The sequence below is a fragment of the Neodiprion fabricii genome, chromosome 4 (genome assembly GCF_021155785.1).
Source record: "Neodiprion fabricii isolate iyNeoFabr1 chromosome 4, iyNeoFabr1.1, whole genome shotgun sequence".
Taxonomy (NCBI): Eukaryota; Metazoa; Arthropoda; class Insecta; order Hymenoptera; family Diprionidae; genus Neodiprion; species Neodiprion fabricii.
The window spans coordinates 24191068-24209437 of record NC_060242.1 but is presented as its reverse complement, the minus strand read 5'-3'; the positions used below and the strand labels follow the sequence as shown (position 1 = coordinate 24209437).

Sequence of the window (18370 nt, the reverse complement as noted above, 5' to 3'; positions counted from 1 at the left end):
AGTCGTAAAGCAAGTTGGGTGGCCTAGAAAAAGGCGTTAAGATCGAACGCATGAGGCAACCCCGACGAGAATCGCGCAACAAACCGGGGAAAGTATAAGATAATCGAGAAACTTGTGGTAATACATAGAATTGGGAAGAAGGCAACCCCTCGAAGAATTTAATCCGAAATAATTGATCGTGAAGGTAAATGTGTTAAGTGTATTTTTACGCAGATTTTGATGACAAAACGAAGACGAAATTTTGGACGAAATCTTATTCTAATAGTACGATGCGTAGGTACTATTAAAGCCCCGTGTTGTTGGCTTATACGCAGTTTATTAACGTATTATTACAGGCAGTGAGGCCTTTGTATTGGATAAAAATAGGAAACCTCTGCGTTAGCAGTGTCAGCGTTAATTAACGGCTAATTGACGTGACGCTAAATGAAATATTGTAAGTAAAAAATAAATTTCCGCGAGCTCCGCTCACTCCATAAGGCTCAGGCATAACGTAAAGCAACGTGTCGGACGGATCAATATTTCACCCTCTTGCATCCGCTATTACCTATTTACAAAGCTATACTAATTTTAGTTTGCCAGATCAGAGTATAAAAGTGTGTTCATTCGGTGAATCGATTGTGACGTTTCCCATCTTGAGTACACATATAAAGGAAAAAATTTACATCACGATTCAGATTCAATCTATACTCGCCCGACGGTTCTCTACGATGTATGCATGACCAGAATTGTATGCATCGTTTGTGTTTAGTTGAATTTAAATCATTGTAACCACATTTGGCACTTGCCGATTGCGTAATAGAATTCACATTATAATGATTAACATGTCTCGCACATCTAAACGAGAAAGATAGGATTCTATACCTGCAGCACGCGGGTGTAAAGGGAGTCCAGTTCTAACGTGACCGTCCGTAGATGCAGTAGTTATCTGAATTGCATTGTTTCATCGTCAATTTTCGTAATTGATGTAAAAAATTGTTATCACTTTGATACTCAGATGATTTTTACTAAGTCGTGTCATAAAAGAAGCTATAGTGACCATATAATCATATACCTAGATATGTGTATGTTTTCATGCCGTACATATCATCATAAACGAAAACTATCTAATCATCTGCTTCATCATTTAGTAAATATCTCGTGTTCAAATGATTTCTGGAAGAGAGTTTTCACATAGAAAATAAAGCCTTTTCACCTCGATTCGATCTAAAACCTTCAAAAATGGAACAGCCACTAATTCAATTGCGCTTACCGCTGCAACACATGTATTAGTCATTCATCCGAAGATGTTTTTTTTACTTGAATTGATTGTAATGAAAGGAATCGAATACATCGCAGTGAACATTTTTTTGAAAATTTATGTAACATATACCTAACTCCGAAATGGAGAGTATTTGAAGCGATTTCTTGGAAAAATTACGAATTGCTCTAATCCTTATTAATTTGCGAAATCTTAAAACCAAATTTAAACATTTTCCAAAATTAATCAGGTTTCTCTAAAACACTCGAATTTTCTACATTTAGTTCAGGATGTTCTGGTTTTCTAATTTTTCAAAAATAAGTCTGAAAAATTCGATAGATAAATATTCAGAATTTTCTAAGTTACATGAAAATATTTTCATCCACTAAAGAAAAAAAATGGATTTTGAGTTAATTATAATAATTAGTTTTCATGCTTTGCCCTAATGCTAATTCTCTCAACTTACAATTATACTTAATTTTTCCAGATGTGGGGAGAGAAGCACATGTCTTGCTCTCGTACGAGAACAATCACGTGGTTAAAAAATAGTTATAGGGTTCAGTTTAGTAACTCAAACCTTAACAAAGTCTGTGACGTTAGAAGTAATGCATTTAACTAGCTTGTTGGATTAATATGGTAAATAGTTTATTAACCCAGATTACAACCATGATAAATTCTATCATAATGCTGGAGAAATCAGGCGCTATGCTAAAATTCTACCTCCGCTATATGTACAAAGTTATGAAAACTGAATTGAACTTATTAAGTATAAAATGAAATATATTCTGATATAAACACGTATTTATACACGATATATAAATGTATAGGGTAGCTTTTCATCTTTAATACGCGTCTCTTCAAGTATTAAATGAAAATCAATTATTATACTGTAATAAGCACGTATGTATACTATACATAAACATAAGGGAAGAGAACTGAATGGACATAGATACATATATGATGTGAAATAGAATAGCAGAGTTAAAGTACCTACTTAGAAATTTAAAGTAAAAAAAATCAAATTCAGAAACTAATCATGGCTATACCATATGATGAAAGCCTAATATGGCTAGTAGTAGTTGGATTCATCGTCGCATTTATATTGGCATTTGGAATTGGGGCAAATGATGTCGCAAACAGTTTTGGAACCAGTGTGGGTGCCGGTGTTCTGACAATAGTTCAAGCTTGCATTTTAGCTACAATATTTGAAATAGCCGGGGCTGTACTCATAGGATATAAGGTAAATGTGCAACATCTGTAAATTTTTCCTGTATAGCCATCATTGCACATCAGTACATTTAATTATACTGCTAAAACTCTTTCGCCCTGATTTTAGGTATCTGATACAATGCGCAAAGGCATACTCGATGTGTCACTGTACGAGGGACATGAGAAAGAACTGATGCTTGGTGCACTTTCTAGTCTTGTTGGTTCAGGTATTTGGTTGATGATTGCAACTGCCTTGCGTCTTCCTATTTCTGGGACTCATTCGATTGTTGGCGCAACTGTTGGCTTTTCACTTGTATGCAGAGGCACTGCAGGGGTATGTTCTTCACAATGACAAAAAAAGTTTGAGATACTAAATGATAAATAATTGGCTTAATACAACTCATAAGTTAAACTAAGTAGGTGAAAGAAACTATATTATCTAATTACTAGTTCTGATGATTCTTGAAAAGTTAAGGTTCTCCATTTGAGTAATGCAAAGAAAATTCTACAGCAGTCTATTTAATATTTTTAGGTAAAATGGGTGGCTCTTGGAAGTATAGCAGCTTCTTGGTTTGCTAGTCCCGTACTAAGCGGCCTAGTGTCAGCTTCTATTTTCTTAACACTGAGAAAAACTGTTTTACAAGCTAGCAAACCCTTGGACCGAGGTCTCCGAATCCTCCCACTAGCTTATGGCCTAACCATTGCTACAAATGTACTCTCGGTTGCACACGATGGGCCAAAACGTAAGTTAAACACATGATTTAGGCAAGCAGAGGCATTTCACTTGAACTCAACCACAATTCACCAGTTGAAATCTTGTTATTCAGGAAGCTTTCCCCATGTATGAATAATATATAAACCTATATAACAAGTACGAACGGTTTTTTAGTGTTGAAGCTGGATAACATACCCTGGTGGGGTAGCATTATAGCCGCAGTAACTAGTGGTTTACTGTCCGCTTTTGTTGTATACACATTTGTAGTCCCATGGCAGAGAAAAAGAATATTACTGGCTAGCGATGGTGTTGGTGGTGCCACAGAGTTCGATGCGTGTGATAGAAAAGAAACAACTGCGCTGTCAGTCATTGCTCCAGCTCCTTCATCTAGTAAAAATTCTGAAGAAACACCAAAGCTTAGGGGCAACACAAGTGCGAGTCCCTTATTATTAACTGTTGGGGCGGATGTGGAAGGTCCGAGTGTTGAGGCTGGAAGAGACGATGAAGAACCAGTAGAAGTATCAAAACTCTTCTCATTTCTCCAAGTATTAACTGCTGCATTTGGAAGTTTTGCTCATGGAGGAAATGATGTTAGCAATGCCATAGGACCTTTGATTGCATTGTGGGCAGTCTATGCTGACGGTTCTGTTCGTCAAGAAACAGAAACTCCTCTGCCTATTCTTCTCTATGGAGGACTAGGCATATCAGTTGGACTTTGGATATGGGGGAGAAAAGTTATTCGAACACTCGGCCAAGATTTAGCACGAATTACTCCAGCTAGTGGATTTACAATTGAGGTATGAGACAATTTTTTACTTACAAGACATGCCGCTGCATTATTAATGTCACTATGATTTATCTGCAAATGCATTCGATCCCAACAATCCATTTCTTCCAATTATTACGCTCTTATTTACTGATAACTAACTATAACTATCACAGGTAGGTGCAGCACTAACAGTTCTGTTGGCAAGTAAGGCTGGTCTTCCAGTGTCAACGACGCATTGTAAAGTGGGTTCGATTGTGTGTGTCGGATGGGTATCACGTGGTGGTGGTGGTGTGTCCTGGGCGCTATTTCGTAACATTGCCTTTGCGTGGTTAATCACTGTACCAGTTGCAGGGTTATTATCTGCTGCCTGTATGGCTGTGTTTAGGCAAGTACTTACTGTCTGAGTCGAAGAATGAATTAGGTATAAATACAGCTTAGTAAAAGTGAAAGCCATCCAATACAGCTATTGTTATTAGGACATAAATAAAATGAAACTGAAATAAAGGTGAAATACTTTTTCTTCCGGTGGTCTTACAAGTTCTTACGAAGATACATGATTTACAAACAACCATAGTTTTTCGCTGTACTTAAAAATGTCTATTAGAAAGGCATTTACTTTGTAAAGTAACTGATGCTGGCTAGCAGTCTACATGTTCAATGGAATTTGTCACACTATTGATAAACACACAATAAAACAGAATCATACAACACAAACACAGTAAGTTGACGGCAATTTTTTTTCATCAATTAGTATTACTCAATATCTATATTTTTGAACAAAACCTTCCAGGAATCAGAGCATTACTTCAGAAATTCTCTAATATTTACCAATGGCAGAATAAGGTAAGTTATATCCATTGAATTCTACACAAAATAATTTCTAAAGGTAATAAACGTATTTTGGAAAACATATTCTATCAATGTATATGCAGCATTACACGCCAAATTAACCAGCGTTGGACCCTCACTGTTTTGGATTTTGTTCAAAAATTTTCATGCTATTATGCCAACTCCAAAACAGTACACTGAATTTTTTCAGATTGTTTGAACTGAACTTGTTTTAGTCAAGATTTTTTAAAACTGACATTTGTTTGGCTGTAATTTAAAAATCTATAAAAATTCTCAAATATCTTATGTCAGGTATCAAAATTTTGAAGCCTAGGCTCAGAGTATGCTAGCATTCTTCTTTTTTCATTCTTATTCTTTCCAGTTTTTTTCGGAATATAGATTTAAAAAAATTTGATGGAATTCTCAGTTTTCTATTCGTGGTTGCTCAAACATTTTTATATGTAACATCAGGTATTTGAGAATTTTTTAGGTTTTTCCGAAACAGTTAATAATTTACAATTTTTTCATCTAAAAACAGAAAATCACTTTGGAAAAGTATGACAAAATTCTTAAAAATCCTGGGTTATATATGATAAAATGTTTGCACAGTAGCCCAAAAACGACCGATAATTGATTCTATTCTTTCTCAATTTTTCTTTAATTGTAAAAAAAAAAACTCAAAAAACCGAAGCCAAACATTTTTTAGACAAAAACAACAATGTTTTGAGGGTCCGAAATTGGTTGGCTGGCATTGAATGCACCATATACGAGTACATACTAATCAAAAAAATTATTTAATACATTTTTATCCCACAATTGTATTTCTAATGAATAACACAAGACAGATTCCTCGTGCTTAGAATAGTACCAAGTCGTCCTATAATTTTAAGATATACGCATTACAAAAATCAACTTGATCATTGCCACAAACTCATGTTTTTCAAAGTTGTAACAATTCCTTCAACAAAAAAGATATCTAATATTTCGAGCAGAAATATTCGTTAGCTTACTTCCCTTATTTGATTATCACCTTGCGACCGACAACTTTCCCGTCATATTTCGAAAGCAAAAACTGAATTTTTGTAATTCATCTTGATTCTAGAGAAGTAACTAATCAATATGCAAACACGCCACTTTCTTATGGTGATACAAACACAGTCCTGTTGTTATAGAAACGAGTTCAGTTAGCTGTCAGACTTTCTCAAAAGTATGGTTTTCGTCACATCATATTCAATTATAATGATGCTTTTATAAAAATGTACTAGAGACTTCAGTTCTGAAATGGAGAGTCTACCCCTGGTCCCAGGGTACACTTTTCGTGACCCTACCGTAAGTTATATTACGCCGATGAATGCCCTTAGGCATAATGAATAGAAAATGTAAATGACGTGTCAACACTGACAGGAAACATTTTGTTCACTTTAGATCCAGGATTATAAATTAAAGCAAAAGTTCGGTTATTTTAATGGATTCCGTGTAGTACGTGACGGTAATATCGGTATAGGGCGGAGACTTATTGACACTGCCTCGAGTGCTTTTTCCGGTCATCCAGATCCTGTAGAGTATGTTGCAACTAAATTTTTCTGAAATTAGCTTTAAAGTGCATTTACTAACGGATTCAATATTATTAAGTGTTTGTTTAGATTTATCACTTGCTCTAATGTAGGTACGATCCTTCGTTGACTTATGGTCGAGTAAGAGAGTATGGGTATCCACAAGCTATACCAAATTATGTACTCTTTGCACAAAAATGCTTGAACTTCAAAGGTTTCTTTCGTCAAGGTGTATTTAATTCACCAAACGAGCATTTCCGGATAAGGCATGTCAACATAATCTACTTTTTGGAAGATGACACAATGTCAGTAATGGAGCGACCGGTTGATAATTCCGGATTACAACAAGGTCGACTTGTTAGACGAGGAAAAATATTGAAAAATACCAAAGGAGATGCATATACCTGGAAGGATCTAAATGTCGGCATAAACTTGAGTATGTGGCTAAAAATGTACATTGTTACTTTAATGTCGATCACAAAGGTAAAATTTTGCTTACATTATTTTGAAGAAAAACTCGTCCAATTATTCACGATACCATGTAGTTATATATTTCCCATAATTATCAGTAAATAATCCGAAGCTCCAAGTGATTGCCTTCTTTGAGTTATGAACCACTAAAATGAAGAATGCTTCATGCACAGCAGCTTGAGTTCAAAGTGTGAGAGTACTTCGAATTTTTATTCAATACTTATGCCTTGATTTGATTCTATCGTTAATTAGGGGCCATCGGATGCTCCATACGAAAGTTCCAAAACATGTTATTAAAAATGAAGTAGAAAATGTCAGTATCGAATAATATCCTTCTATCGACAGTTATATAACTGATTTCGAATGAATTCTTTGTTGCATTGCATAAAAAAATATAAAACAATATTTATATCGAAATAGTTTCTCTAAAGTTTTTCATACACATCATATTGTAATGCTTGTACAAGTACAATGCTTGTTTATGCACACGCATACATATACTACACGACAGTGCCAATAACAATGTGCTAGAATGAAAATTATTTATTCTGATATGGATTTTTTTAATTGAATTTTCAGGTATATATGGTGTAGTGTACCACACAGTCGACTGTGACACGTTCACCAGAGAATTTTTGTGCAGTCAAGGTATAGATGTTGGGGACAAAGAAGAAGCGCCGCCAGATCCATATACTCAATTGCGTCAATCTAAGAGCAAAGCCCCATCTCGTCTAACTCCTGTGTCAGACGATAGTCGAAGACGGTTCCTGGAATACGACACGATGGTTCTTAAATTTGAAGCAACCTGGAATAATGATTACTATCAGATCTTATACTTTCTTACTGATGACACAATAGCTATTCGTGAAATTCATCAATTGAATGATGGCAAAGATCCAACAACGATGCTTTTAAAGAGAACCAAAGTACCCAAAAACTGGAAAGGCATGCCATCGACATATCCATCAATTTATATGGAATGCGGCGATCCAGAAGTTACAGAATATTATACACCTACAGATCTCAGGATAGGTGACACTATATTTATTTTTGGACGAAGGTTTTTCCTCTTTGATTGTGATCCGTTCACAAGAAAATATTATTCCGGTATGCTTGGATTGGTTCAGCCTGAAAAAATTCAACCACCTACCGAAGAGCCAAAAACTTTACCTGAATATGTACCTCCTCCACATATCAAATTTGGTACTCCGGAGGACACATTAGCTGGATGCTTAAGCATGCTCCCCAAGTCACCTAAAAAGGATGTAATTCGTCAAATTTTCAACTTTCCTAAAAAACTTCGTTACTCAATGAAAATGGATGCTGTGCACCCCGAAGATGAGAATCGCGATTTTATTCTCGAGTACAATTTGAATGACGGTAGTATGCAGATATCAGAACCAGAAAAACGCAATTCAGGTCGTCGAGGTGGTACTTTTCTTAGTACAATGCTTGTTCCTAAGCCAGGCACAAATAGAGACAATCCGCTTTACTATACCCCCGAGGATTTTTACATTGGAGCCAAGATCAATTGTTTCAATCATCGATTCGTTATAAATGGAGCTGATTTATACGTATATCGTTATATTAAAGCAAATCCAGAGAAATTCTGTGAAGAGCTGCGAGATAATATGAGAAATTATTTTGTGCGTCAAGGACTTATTCAAGATGAAATAGATTCTACCTCCAAGAGAATCCAAGAGGAAGCTGATAGAAAGCGAGATTTGGATACAACTATCGGAAGCCCATTCAAAGATAATTTTGATACAGCACCTTGCGTCAAACAGTTTGCGGAACAAGCTCTGCATAAATATGAAGGGGAACATGGAGAATATCGACCACCTACCCCACCTCCAGAAGAATTATGCCCTGGGTTGACAAAAGTTGAAGAACCTCTACCTCTTGAAAACTACTGTCCACTTCAGAAGCAAGAAAAATCTAAACAAGTTCTCACTCAAACTAAAAAACAACTTAAATGGGCTGACCAGGTAAAGTATAGCTCATTTATACTCTTGCAGCGGAATTCATGTAAACATCGTCATGACTCGTACAGCTTTTAAGGGTGTTGCCTAGTTAGAAAGGACAGGCGCTTCGGCGTCTTGCGCTCACCTGAATCATATCAAGATTAAATCAAAGATAATGTGTGTTATGGCATTAGTCAAATGTTATAAGAAAAATTCCCCTTGTTTGTAAGATGAGGTAAATGTGAGGGAAATTTAACCATTTTTCTTGAGATATTGACATGAAATGGGCCAAAAAGACGGCAGATTTAACCTGCGACTTCTAAGTAAAACAAAATTGACATTATCTTGGCAATTGAACAAATAAGAAGGTATACGAAGCATCCGGAAAGCCTAACGATGCAAGATCCAGGCAACATCCTTAACTTAAGTGATCTTAATTTGTACAACTATTATACTTCATTCATAGTTCTATGCAATAACATTTTTTTGTCAACATGGAAATTATTGTTTTACATGATAAAATAACATTAACATGTATTGTGATCATAGATTCATAGGGACAAGGGGGGACATCCAATAATCTCATGTCAGAAAGAATTACCTGAGTGTAAGACCCACATTGCGCAAGAGTGTGTTCCACCACATTATTTTAAAGATCGTGATCGAAGGTTTGAGGTAAATGTTTTTTATAGGTGGTTCATGTGATTGAGTATTTGGTATCATCAGTAAAAAGATGACATAAAATAATGGAATAAAGTTTTTGTTACCTCAATTTAGGTGGGTCAATTGATGTATGAGAAGGCTAGCAGTCCTGCGAAACCTGATATTCCACCATCTCAACCACTTTTCAACAGAGAGACAGGAGAGCGAACCATCACAATGCTTCATGACAAATGTAGAGGACCATACCCACACGTATAAATCAGCTCTCTGTATATTTGCCGAACAAATGGATGATGTAGAATCAATCCCGAATGCAACGGAAATTATAAACTATCTTAAATACTTTTAATTATTCATTTCCCGCATCGATGAATGCTGTTCATATTTTTTAGCAGTGATTTTATAATGAAGAACACTAAATATTTCATATGTCAACAAAGTCCAAAGGCAATGACATTCTACTGATTGAAAATATTTCACTAGAAATACCTTAATAGGTAGTAATGAGTAGATAAGTTTTAATTGGAAAATTCTAGAATTGAGGATGGATGGTGCTTGTCGGCAAAAGCCAAAAATGAGAACCGATTATGTTAACAATAAGAATCATCTCTCATGAAATTCTTATCAAATAGTACAATCATAATCCACGTTACAATATAGTAACAGTAATATTATTTCATCTGCTTGTATAATAATATTGAATCATTTGCTGCGGTCCACGACTAATATTATATAATAGGTAATATATATAATTCGCAATAGATAATAGAATATTTTTAAAATAACCAGCTGACAATTAGTTGTTATTATCCATTGATTGGGCATGATTACATAGAAAACATAAAACCTCGTGGGAAGCCTCCACATAATATTTTTTTAAATCCATTTAAGAAGGGAGGGCTTTCTTTTTCAGTTGCAGGCACCAGATTATAATGTTCATTGCAGTTTGAAAAGATAATTCAAACCGGCACTTGCTTAAACTATCGTCCTTTCTTGATTTTGAACAAAAGTACATTCAAGCATTTTCATATACATATGTTAGTCCACATCGTCATAGTTTTTTATTTCTTACGTTTTTTTTTCTGTCAGTTCTGCGTTCTTTTTTCTTTTAAATTTGTACGTTTACACCATTCGCCCATTTACACGATATCCACAACACTTTATGCTTGTAAACATTTCCAAGTTTACCAACATCCGTTGAAATTGAATAATTTCATGCACAAGAATTGTTGTAACATAATCATTATGATGTTGAACCCAATGCTAATTACCGTACAGTTCAATCGTGTAATGAAAGGGGATAGCTTCAACGACGAGAGTCCAGTCACAGCAGTCAGAAGGCTTTCAAAGGTCCAGGGAAGAAGCAAAGGGGTAATTAATATTTTGATAATTAGTCGGAGCGTCCTTCTTTTATGGTGATTATTATTATTTTTATGTTTTTTTTGTAATCTTTGCTACTGGCGTGGTCCACCGCGGCCTCTTCCTCGGCCACCTTCACGTTCCTGAACATAAAGTTACCCCAAATTAATAAAATTTCTGATTACAATATAAATGTATTAAAATAAAGATAGCATTATTATATCGGTTCGTTGAATTTGAATCTAGAAATTAAACAATTGAAAGCTCAACTACATTTCAATTGAATAAAGAAAATGTTTTAATATTAAATGACCAGCAAAAATTGACAACTATTGAAAACGTTTGAACGAAAGCCATCCAATTAATGTGCACAGGAAATTCAAAATATAAGCAATATGATTTTTCAGCCAAATTGGGTGAAATATCTCTTTAATTAGTTTTATATAGTTTTTTTGGTATAGCAAAGAGCTAATGAAAGAACAAGTAACGCATAAATATAATAAGAAGTTTAGAAATACATAATTACATGGATTGCACCAAAACAACTCACCTTCCGTTGATGCTGGTGTGGATGCTGTTGCGGATGTTGGTGTGGATGCTGGTGTTGTTGGTGCTGCTGGTGGTGCGGATGAGGAGGTTCACCGGAATGACCCCTACCCCTGTGATTGGGAGGAGGATGATGTTGTATGGGATTAGGCGGTGCCTTTCGTTGATCTTCTTCAGCCTGCCTTCGTTCATAGTGTCCAAAATCGTCAAAAATACTAGTAGAGTGGCGATAGGTGTGCAAAATACGTAAAACTTGTAACCCCCGTGCATGAGGTACCTCCTGAGCATCTCTTGAATTGGTTACAGGTTTATTTTCATTATTCTCCAAACGAATGTGTCGCAGCTGGACGTTAGGAACATCCTTAACATAAATCCAACGCACTCTAAATTGTCCTTTCCATTTATCTTGCGACCAAACAGAGCTGTTGCTTTGGTAATCAACCGAAGAAACCATTTGCGCCATACCGCAAAAATGTCCCGATCCATTAACAGAAAAAAACAGATATAACGGTGCGCCGTCCCTACTGGCATCCCTGTAAGCTTGGTCTAGTCTCTTGTTGCCATGCTCCGTACTGCACCAAATTTCGTACTTGATAGATCTATGAATATCATCCTCGGAATACGATTTAATGACAAAAAACCTTGCACCAGGAGCGGTCTGGTCAAATTCTGTAGGATTGTAATCATTCTTTACCTTCAACTCGTGTAGCACAGGGTGCGTCGGGGGTGGAGGAGCTTGTTGTTGCGGGATCTGCATTTGAGATGGAGGGGGTGAAGGTGGGGTTGTTGGTTGCTGAACCCAGGAGGGAAGTGGTCGCGGCCTTTGCCTTTGAACGGGAGGTGGAGGTGGCGGAACCGGAGGTTGTACTTGCGGTGGGGGAGGGGCCTTTGGTGGGGGGGCTGAAGTTTTACCTTCGCCCCAAGTCCCAATGTCCATATTATGTTTTCCAGGCACCATCGGAGGCGGTGGCATTCCTGCTTTCTTCTTCATACCCTGAGAAGCAGAAAGAGGTGGTACAGGTTTTGCAGGCTGGCTGGCAACGCTGGCCCATGTCATTTTCTTGGGTTCTTTTGACTCAGATTTGTTAGACTGCTGATTAGGTGGTAACTGCTGTTCTTGTCGTGATGGTTCACCTCCAATAGACAAACCTTGTACGCTTTGCTCTAGAGACTTCATTTCAGCACCGCCACTGGGCGTCGGGTAACTCTCATTACCTCTCGGTGCCTGATAATAGTCTTCGTACCGAGCTTTCCTTGGCGTACCCCAGGTGCTATAGTCTCCATTTCCATGGAAGTAATTGAACGTTGGCTGACCAAAGGTGCTAAAACCTCCGCCGGCACTTGCCGAAAACATTCCGTCCATTCCGTACGAATCATGTCCCATTTGTCCTCCATATCCTGAGAGGAACGCAACAGGATCCGTTCCATTCGACCAAGTTCCATCTCCCGCGCCAAACGCCTGATAGGGAAATGATGTCCCGTAGTATGGCGTGTATGGGTCTCCCGTACCAATTGGGTAGCTCGAGTGATGCTGAACATTATTCCCGCCTCTCCATGAATCAAACCCTGCATCCTCCCCAGCCACATGCTCCGCTTGTTGCTGCTGCTGCTGGTGCTCTTTGGGACCATTGCTTACTGTCACATATACAGATTCCATGTTAACGAGACATCTACTGGTTTACTGCTGAAAGGCTAGATAATTTTTGATAATTCTTTGTGTTTAGTTGGACATCATGCATTAAACTTGTTTCAAACAAAATGATACACATACCATTCACCCATTTTTCTATTCCTTATACCATTCCCTAAATCTTCAGTAGTTAAAAAACTAAAGTTACTGACTGGAGTTGATGGCCGAAAATAGAAGTAATTTAATGCAGTTTGCGACCATAATAGCATTGCAAGTGTTAGTTGCTCATAGGATTCGACAAAATTGTAATCCTTGAGCTTCACTACATTACTTATTTTAACAATAGTCTGTCCAGTTGCTAATTTCAGCTTCACCAGTTGTGGAAATACTGTTATGAATTTCAAGCCTATGAAAATGGTGCAGGCTATGGACTTCGTAGGTGTGTTATCTTGCTACTAAAATTACAATAAATACAGAACTCCAATAACATAATCAGCGGTCTCGTAATTTTAAGTAAATATCAAATAAACAAGAATAGTGAAAATTCCCTCTGTTCGATGAACCGAAACCAATACATTTTCATGAATTAGGTCACATACATGAAGCTACATCTGTAAAAAAAACAAAAAACTGGACTGAAAAAAATAAAAATAAAAATAAAAAACTGCAACTCACTTGCTACCTTGCGTCGTGTACATACAATGGTTTAAAAGTGGCTTTGGGCATTAAAGCCGGAGACATGGTATTCAGTAATATGGAACACACGAATAAAACTGCAAGTTTTTTTCCATGACTTTTTAGGGAGGTAGGTGCTGCTATATTCTCATTTTTTGGAATACGTTTGTCTGTGAAGAAGCCAGATACGAAAGTTGAACAAGCATAATTGAATGATTGAATACCGGATGGATAATGGTGTGTTTACATAATTTTGGTGATAATGCTTGTGGGAACTAATGTGATTCCGAAGAATAGTCATTTGATATTAAGTAACCTTTTGAAGTGTAACAGTGAAAAATGAGGATCCTCAAAACATTGTGTCTCATAGCTAAAGACAATGTGAATATTATAGAGTATAAATAAATTGAATCAGTTTTACATAACACTTGGAATTAGGTGGATATATTCTATAGTAACCAGACAATTCAAGTAGTGACTCAACAATTCTTGAAATGTGTATCATCTGATGAAGCTGATGCTAGCAGCCAAAATTAGCAGCCAAATATGTTAAACTTTTTTGAAATAGAAAAATGCAGTTCTGTTTTATCCTCATAATTCTATAAAAATATTGGGGGTTCAAGGTATTTCACATAATCTTGATTTTTGGACTTCAGACTTATGCGAATGAACATTAGAACATTTAGTTGCAAATTCTGGCTGTTAGCTTTAGCCTTGTAATGATACGTCTCATATCGGAATATATGTATCTAATAAATTTCATTTTAATATGTTGTCTACATCTTGCACATAAGTAAAATACTAACTGAAAAAAAATTCACAATCATGTTATTGATTTTGCTCAAAATGACGTTACTTTATTAAAAATACGATTTCAAAATATCGAAGGTTGATACAAAGTAAACAATTTATTACTGTGAAAGATAACTTATAAATAATTAGAATTAAGAATATTAGTGAACTTTTTTTCAATGTGATGTCAAAAAACAGATGTTGGTGCAGAAAAAAAATTGAGTATTATACACGGATGTTCTGAATTTTTTAAGTTTAATGAAAACATGTTCAAGGAGAAGAATGGAAATTGTTAAAATAGTACATGAAAAATGTAAGGATTGACTGGCTAAATACTTTTTATCAAACAGCTTCCAAATCTTCTATGCAACTATTTGGTTTGTGGAAAAATTGTCAGAAGCATACATAAAATACGTTTTGGAATAGTAAGAATATTGAATGAATTATTTAGAGGTAATAGTAAATCTAAAATCTAAATTACTACCTACAGAGGTTTGTACAACAAGACATTAGGCTTAAGCTAGCGGTCAAAACTGGCAACTGAACTTGACTCTTCACCAAAGGGTAAAGCTTTTACATTGTACGGCTCCTAGCATCCATATCGAAGCAAAATAATGGCATTAGTGGCATATCTTACAAGAAATAGTTGCAAAAATATTGGCATCCTCGGCCAAGTAAAAATACCTTTACTGAAGAATGATTCATACCTTATTGATTTAACTATAATAAAGTACATTACTTTTTTCAATTCAGATATTAAATGGAAAAAAATGAAAAGATTTAGTGGGTATTGATTGTAAATAATGTTAAATGGAGGCAGGTGAAAAAGTAATGGCAATATTGTAGCATCAATGGTACGTTAGAAGCTCTGACATTGGGGTTCCTTAGTTCACAGGTATGGCTACTTGTTACTGTATCGCATCAGAACTTGTCAGCTAATCGCACCATTATTTTGAAAATTATATTAACTCCGGGTGGTTCTAACCATGTTGCATATAAATAGAAGCAAAGAATAGATGACAAGAATCAATATTGATTATGTGCGAAAAACAAGATTCATATCAAAGGGTTGACGTACATATTTTTAACCCAATATAGTAATATTACTAAAAAGCTAATTCTAGATCCAGTTTTATGAAAAATACCTTCTATTCAAGATTCGTGCACTGTTCTAAATGATTCACTGGCGTGAAAAAATTTGATCTCCTGTGATGTGTTTGTTTTGATTTGTCATCAATCTCACTGTCGTTACAGTGTGATAAAGCATGTTATGATATAAAGCCTTATATGCACCTGTGATCAGTTTGTTGCCAAATTGGTATTTCCCTTACAGGATGATTCTTTACAGTGTTTTATCACTGTACGTAAGTAATATCAGGAAGTAATTACATGTGTAGGGTGTTCGTGAATAAGATAAAACTCTTACCCTGATTGTTGGATTGTCCTTTCATCCGCTGCATCCCGTAGCATGGAAAAATTCACAATATTTTAAGTCACTGGCTTCGACGTAAGGATTGATGAATGGCAAATAAGTTGGTACCGTGTCAACAGACTGACCTGATCTGAAACAGCCCCTGCCAATCCAGCTGACATAACCTGCTATACAATCTCTCTGTCCAAGGATATGGACCGAGTGTAATGTCAGGTTCAAAAAGGGGTAGCTTTTAACGTTTTCTAGACACTTATCAGTTTCTCGGCGACGGAACACAACACTTTAAACATACAATGATTACACTCGGCAACGGCAGTATAACCAGGGTGGGATTGATTTCACGACGAAAGTTTACGTTCACTGTTACCAGTGGTTGTTTTTTTACCTGAGGCCCTCCCGCACTGACCCGGAATGTTCAACAGCGAGAGAATCCCAGGAATTTTATATATTTTACACCGAGTTGATAGATTTATTGCAAATCCCTCTTCGTCGAACGATAATAACTGCGTGACGTCCACTGACCTCCCGTGTGCCGCCAGGGTTGCAAACTTCGATCATGCGATTCAATTTGTCTACGTGTTTTTTACTCACGAACTGCAGCTTCATTCACACAGTTCACGCCGCTCAACAAGAAAGTCGTTTTCACGTCCCCACGTCCCTTATGTCACCCATTCCGTAGCGCTCTCTGCCACGAAATAGGTTTTCAGAACTAATTTTCGAGGTGCGTGTCGGTATGCGCATGACGGAAACCGACCAATCACTGATCACTTCTACGTGACAGCGTAACATCCGACCCGAACGTTCGTATGTATAATTATCCTCATGTTCATGGATATTGCATTTATGTTCAGTTACGATATAGTAGTCAAAATCAAACTAATTACAAACATTTACAGTCTCCGTATTAACGATTCAGTTATTTCATGGTATCACCTTAACGGTGCATTATTGCTATCAGAAAAGTATATTACGAACGATTGTATTTTTTATTTAATGACACGTGGTAAAAATGGACATTTGCAACGTCTAACTATTTAGCTTCTCGTTGGGTGTTTCTGCCCGAGTAAGACTGTTATTGGTTAAATATTGTGCATCAGGCACGTGAAGGAGAGAAGCGATGCTGCTGCTACGGTGTAACGCTAATAGTATTACTTCGTGCTAAGCAGTTAACTCCAGCCTAGATAACGTTCGTACCGTGGTGAATATCAGGGGGCTGGTTCGTACCACGTATTCTCGGCCATTTTAATTTCTTTCCGCGTTCGGTTTTCGTGGAGGTACGTTGGGCGCTCTGAGTTTTGTATATAATTTATATTATTAATTTATTGTATTTATTAAACCAAGTTATTCTAACGGTATTTAATCAATTTCTAGCCGCGAAGAAACCAAAAATACCACAATGGTCGCCCAAAAGAAGCAGGTAAGCCTGTTAAACCCACATGCATAGACGCTTTCTGAGTCCGGCCACGTGCCAACGTTTTTCGATATGCAACATTTTCTCTTCTTATTTCATCTGTCGCGAATAGACCCTCAATCATGCATTTCTGAATTGATTTTGATCGACTTTTCATTTTTCCCCGTAGTTGATTTACCATAGAATTACTCAAATAGAAATTTTCACATATTTTACGAATCTGACTCATTGGGTTAAAAATGCTGTATTCCCATATTGAAAATGTATTTGAAAGTAAAATCCGTAGTTTTTTCTTCTATAATTCAACATCTGCACAAATATGTATATGTATGTACCTTTGTTGAGCACATATACGATTTCATTTTGCAGGTTATGTTTCAAATTTCATGCTTCATGTTTCCCAATTTCGTCTTTGATTTGAAATGGTGTCCAAAAAAAAAAAATTTTTCTTGCCAACAGAAAAAGGCTATGGAGAGCATCAACTCCAGGCTTGCTCTGGTAATGAAATCCGGAAAATACGTTCTGGGCTACAAACAGACGTTGAAGTCACTTCGCCAAGGCAAAGCAAAGCTCGTCATCATTGCCAACAATACCCCACCACTAAGGTGAGACTGAGATGTAGTACTCCCATTCTGATCCCAGAAAGTTAATTCAAAAGTCATGTAACGTTTGAATACAAATTTTGTGGTTACGTCAGATGATGATTGAAAAGAACGTCTGTGACACGGGGAGTCCTACGGAGTAGTCTCAAAGACCTACCCGTAAGTGTAGGTCAATATTTCCGCTTCCAAACGGTACTTATGGTTGTTAATCATTTGTGTCACTACAGGAAGTCCGAAATTGAGTATTATGCCATGTTGGCGAAGACCGGTGTCCATCACTACACGGGAAATAACATCGAATTGGGAACAGCTTGTGGTAAATACTTCAGAGTTTGTACCCTTTCGATCACTGATCCTGGAGATTCGGACATCATCAAATCCATGCCAACTGGTGATCAGGCTTAAATTTCATCTTATATTTTACAATTAATAAAAACGCCGAAAACTCACTCAAGCTTTATTTGTGTTCTTTTCTTACCTTTCCATCCCATGTTATTACCTATATCAATGCCTA

At 36.6% G+C, this 18370-nt stretch overlaps 4 protein-coding genes across 9 annotated transcripts; 3 read left to right on the top strand and 1 right to left on the bottom strand.

The window, feature by feature from the left end:
* Positions 1-30: 30 nt before the first annotated feature.
* On the top strand, positions 31-4450 carry LOC124180951 (sodium-dependent phosphate transporter 2). Of its 4 annotated transcripts, none has more exons than XM_046566938.1 (7): positions 32-184; positions 1725-1873; positions 2297-2477; positions 2574-2780; positions 2979-3189; positions 3336-3958; positions 4104-4450. In XM_046566938.1, exons 4-7 carry the CDS (start codon positions 2586-2588, stop codon positions 4332-4334), a joined length of 1260 nt encoding a protein of 419 aa, XP_046422894.1. In that variant the 5' UTR covers positions 32-184; positions 1725-1873; positions 2297-2477; positions 2574-2585; the 3' UTR covers positions 4335-4450. The 4 variants fall into 4 exon arrangements, with proteins under 4 accessions (XP_046422891.1, XP_046422894.1, XP_046422892.1 ...); XM_046566936.1 differs by adding an exon at positions 336-433 and having other exon boundaries at positions 1725-2477; XM_046566935.1 differs by having other exon boundaries at positions 31-184; positions 1725-2477.
* Positions 4451-4724: 274 nt separating this feature from the next.
* On the top strand, positions 4725-10404 carry LOC124180948 (EF-hand domain-containing protein 1-like). 2 transcript variants are annotated; one of them, XM_046566928.1, is made up of 7 exons: positions 4725-4773; positions 6024-6087; positions 6184-6320; positions 6425-6747; positions 7362-8770; positions 9296-9421; positions 9524-10404. In XM_046566928.1, the coding sequence occupies exons 2-7, from the start codon at positions 6040-6042 to the stop codon at positions 9665-9667; spliced, it is 2187 nt and encodes a 728-aa protein (XP_046422884.1). In that variant the 5' UTR covers positions 4725-4773; positions 6024-6039; the 3' UTR covers positions 9668-10404. The 2 variants fall into 2 exon arrangements, with proteins under 2 accessions (XP_046422884.1, XP_046422885.1); XM_046566929.1 differs by lacking the exon at positions 4725-4773 and having other exon boundaries at positions 5951-6087; positions 9504-9645.
* On the bottom strand, positions 10206-16511 carry LOC124180950 (YTH domain-containing family protein 1). 2 transcript variants are annotated; one of them, XM_046566933.1, is made up of 4 exons: positions 15969-16511; positions 15838-15865; positions 11319-12949; positions 10206-10911 (listed from the first exon to the last, which is right to left on the bottom strand). In XM_046566933.1, exons 1-4 carry the CDS (start codon positions 16002-16004, stop codon positions 10864-10866), a joined length of 1743 nt encoding a protein of 580 aa, XP_046422889.1. In that variant the 5' UTR covers positions 16005-16511; the 3' UTR covers positions 10206-10863. The 2 variants fall into 2 exon arrangements, with proteins under 2 accessions (XP_046422889.1, XP_046422890.1); XM_046566934.1 differs by having other exon boundaries at positions 11319-13006; positions 15838-16511.
* Positions 16512-16989: 478 nt separating this feature from the next.
* LOC124180042 (60S ribosomal protein L30) lies at positions 16990-18310 on the top strand. The gene is made up of 4 exons (XM_046565026.1): positions 16990-17117; positions 17215-17260; positions 17714-17859; positions 18084-18310. The coding sequence occupies exons 2-4, from the start codon at positions 17240-17242 to the stop codon at positions 18259-18261; spliced, it is 345 nt and encodes a 114-aa protein (XP_046420982.1). The 5' UTR covers positions 16990-17117; positions 17215-17239; the 3' UTR covers positions 18262-18310.
* The last annotated feature ends 60 nt before the right edge of the window (positions 18311-18370 follow it).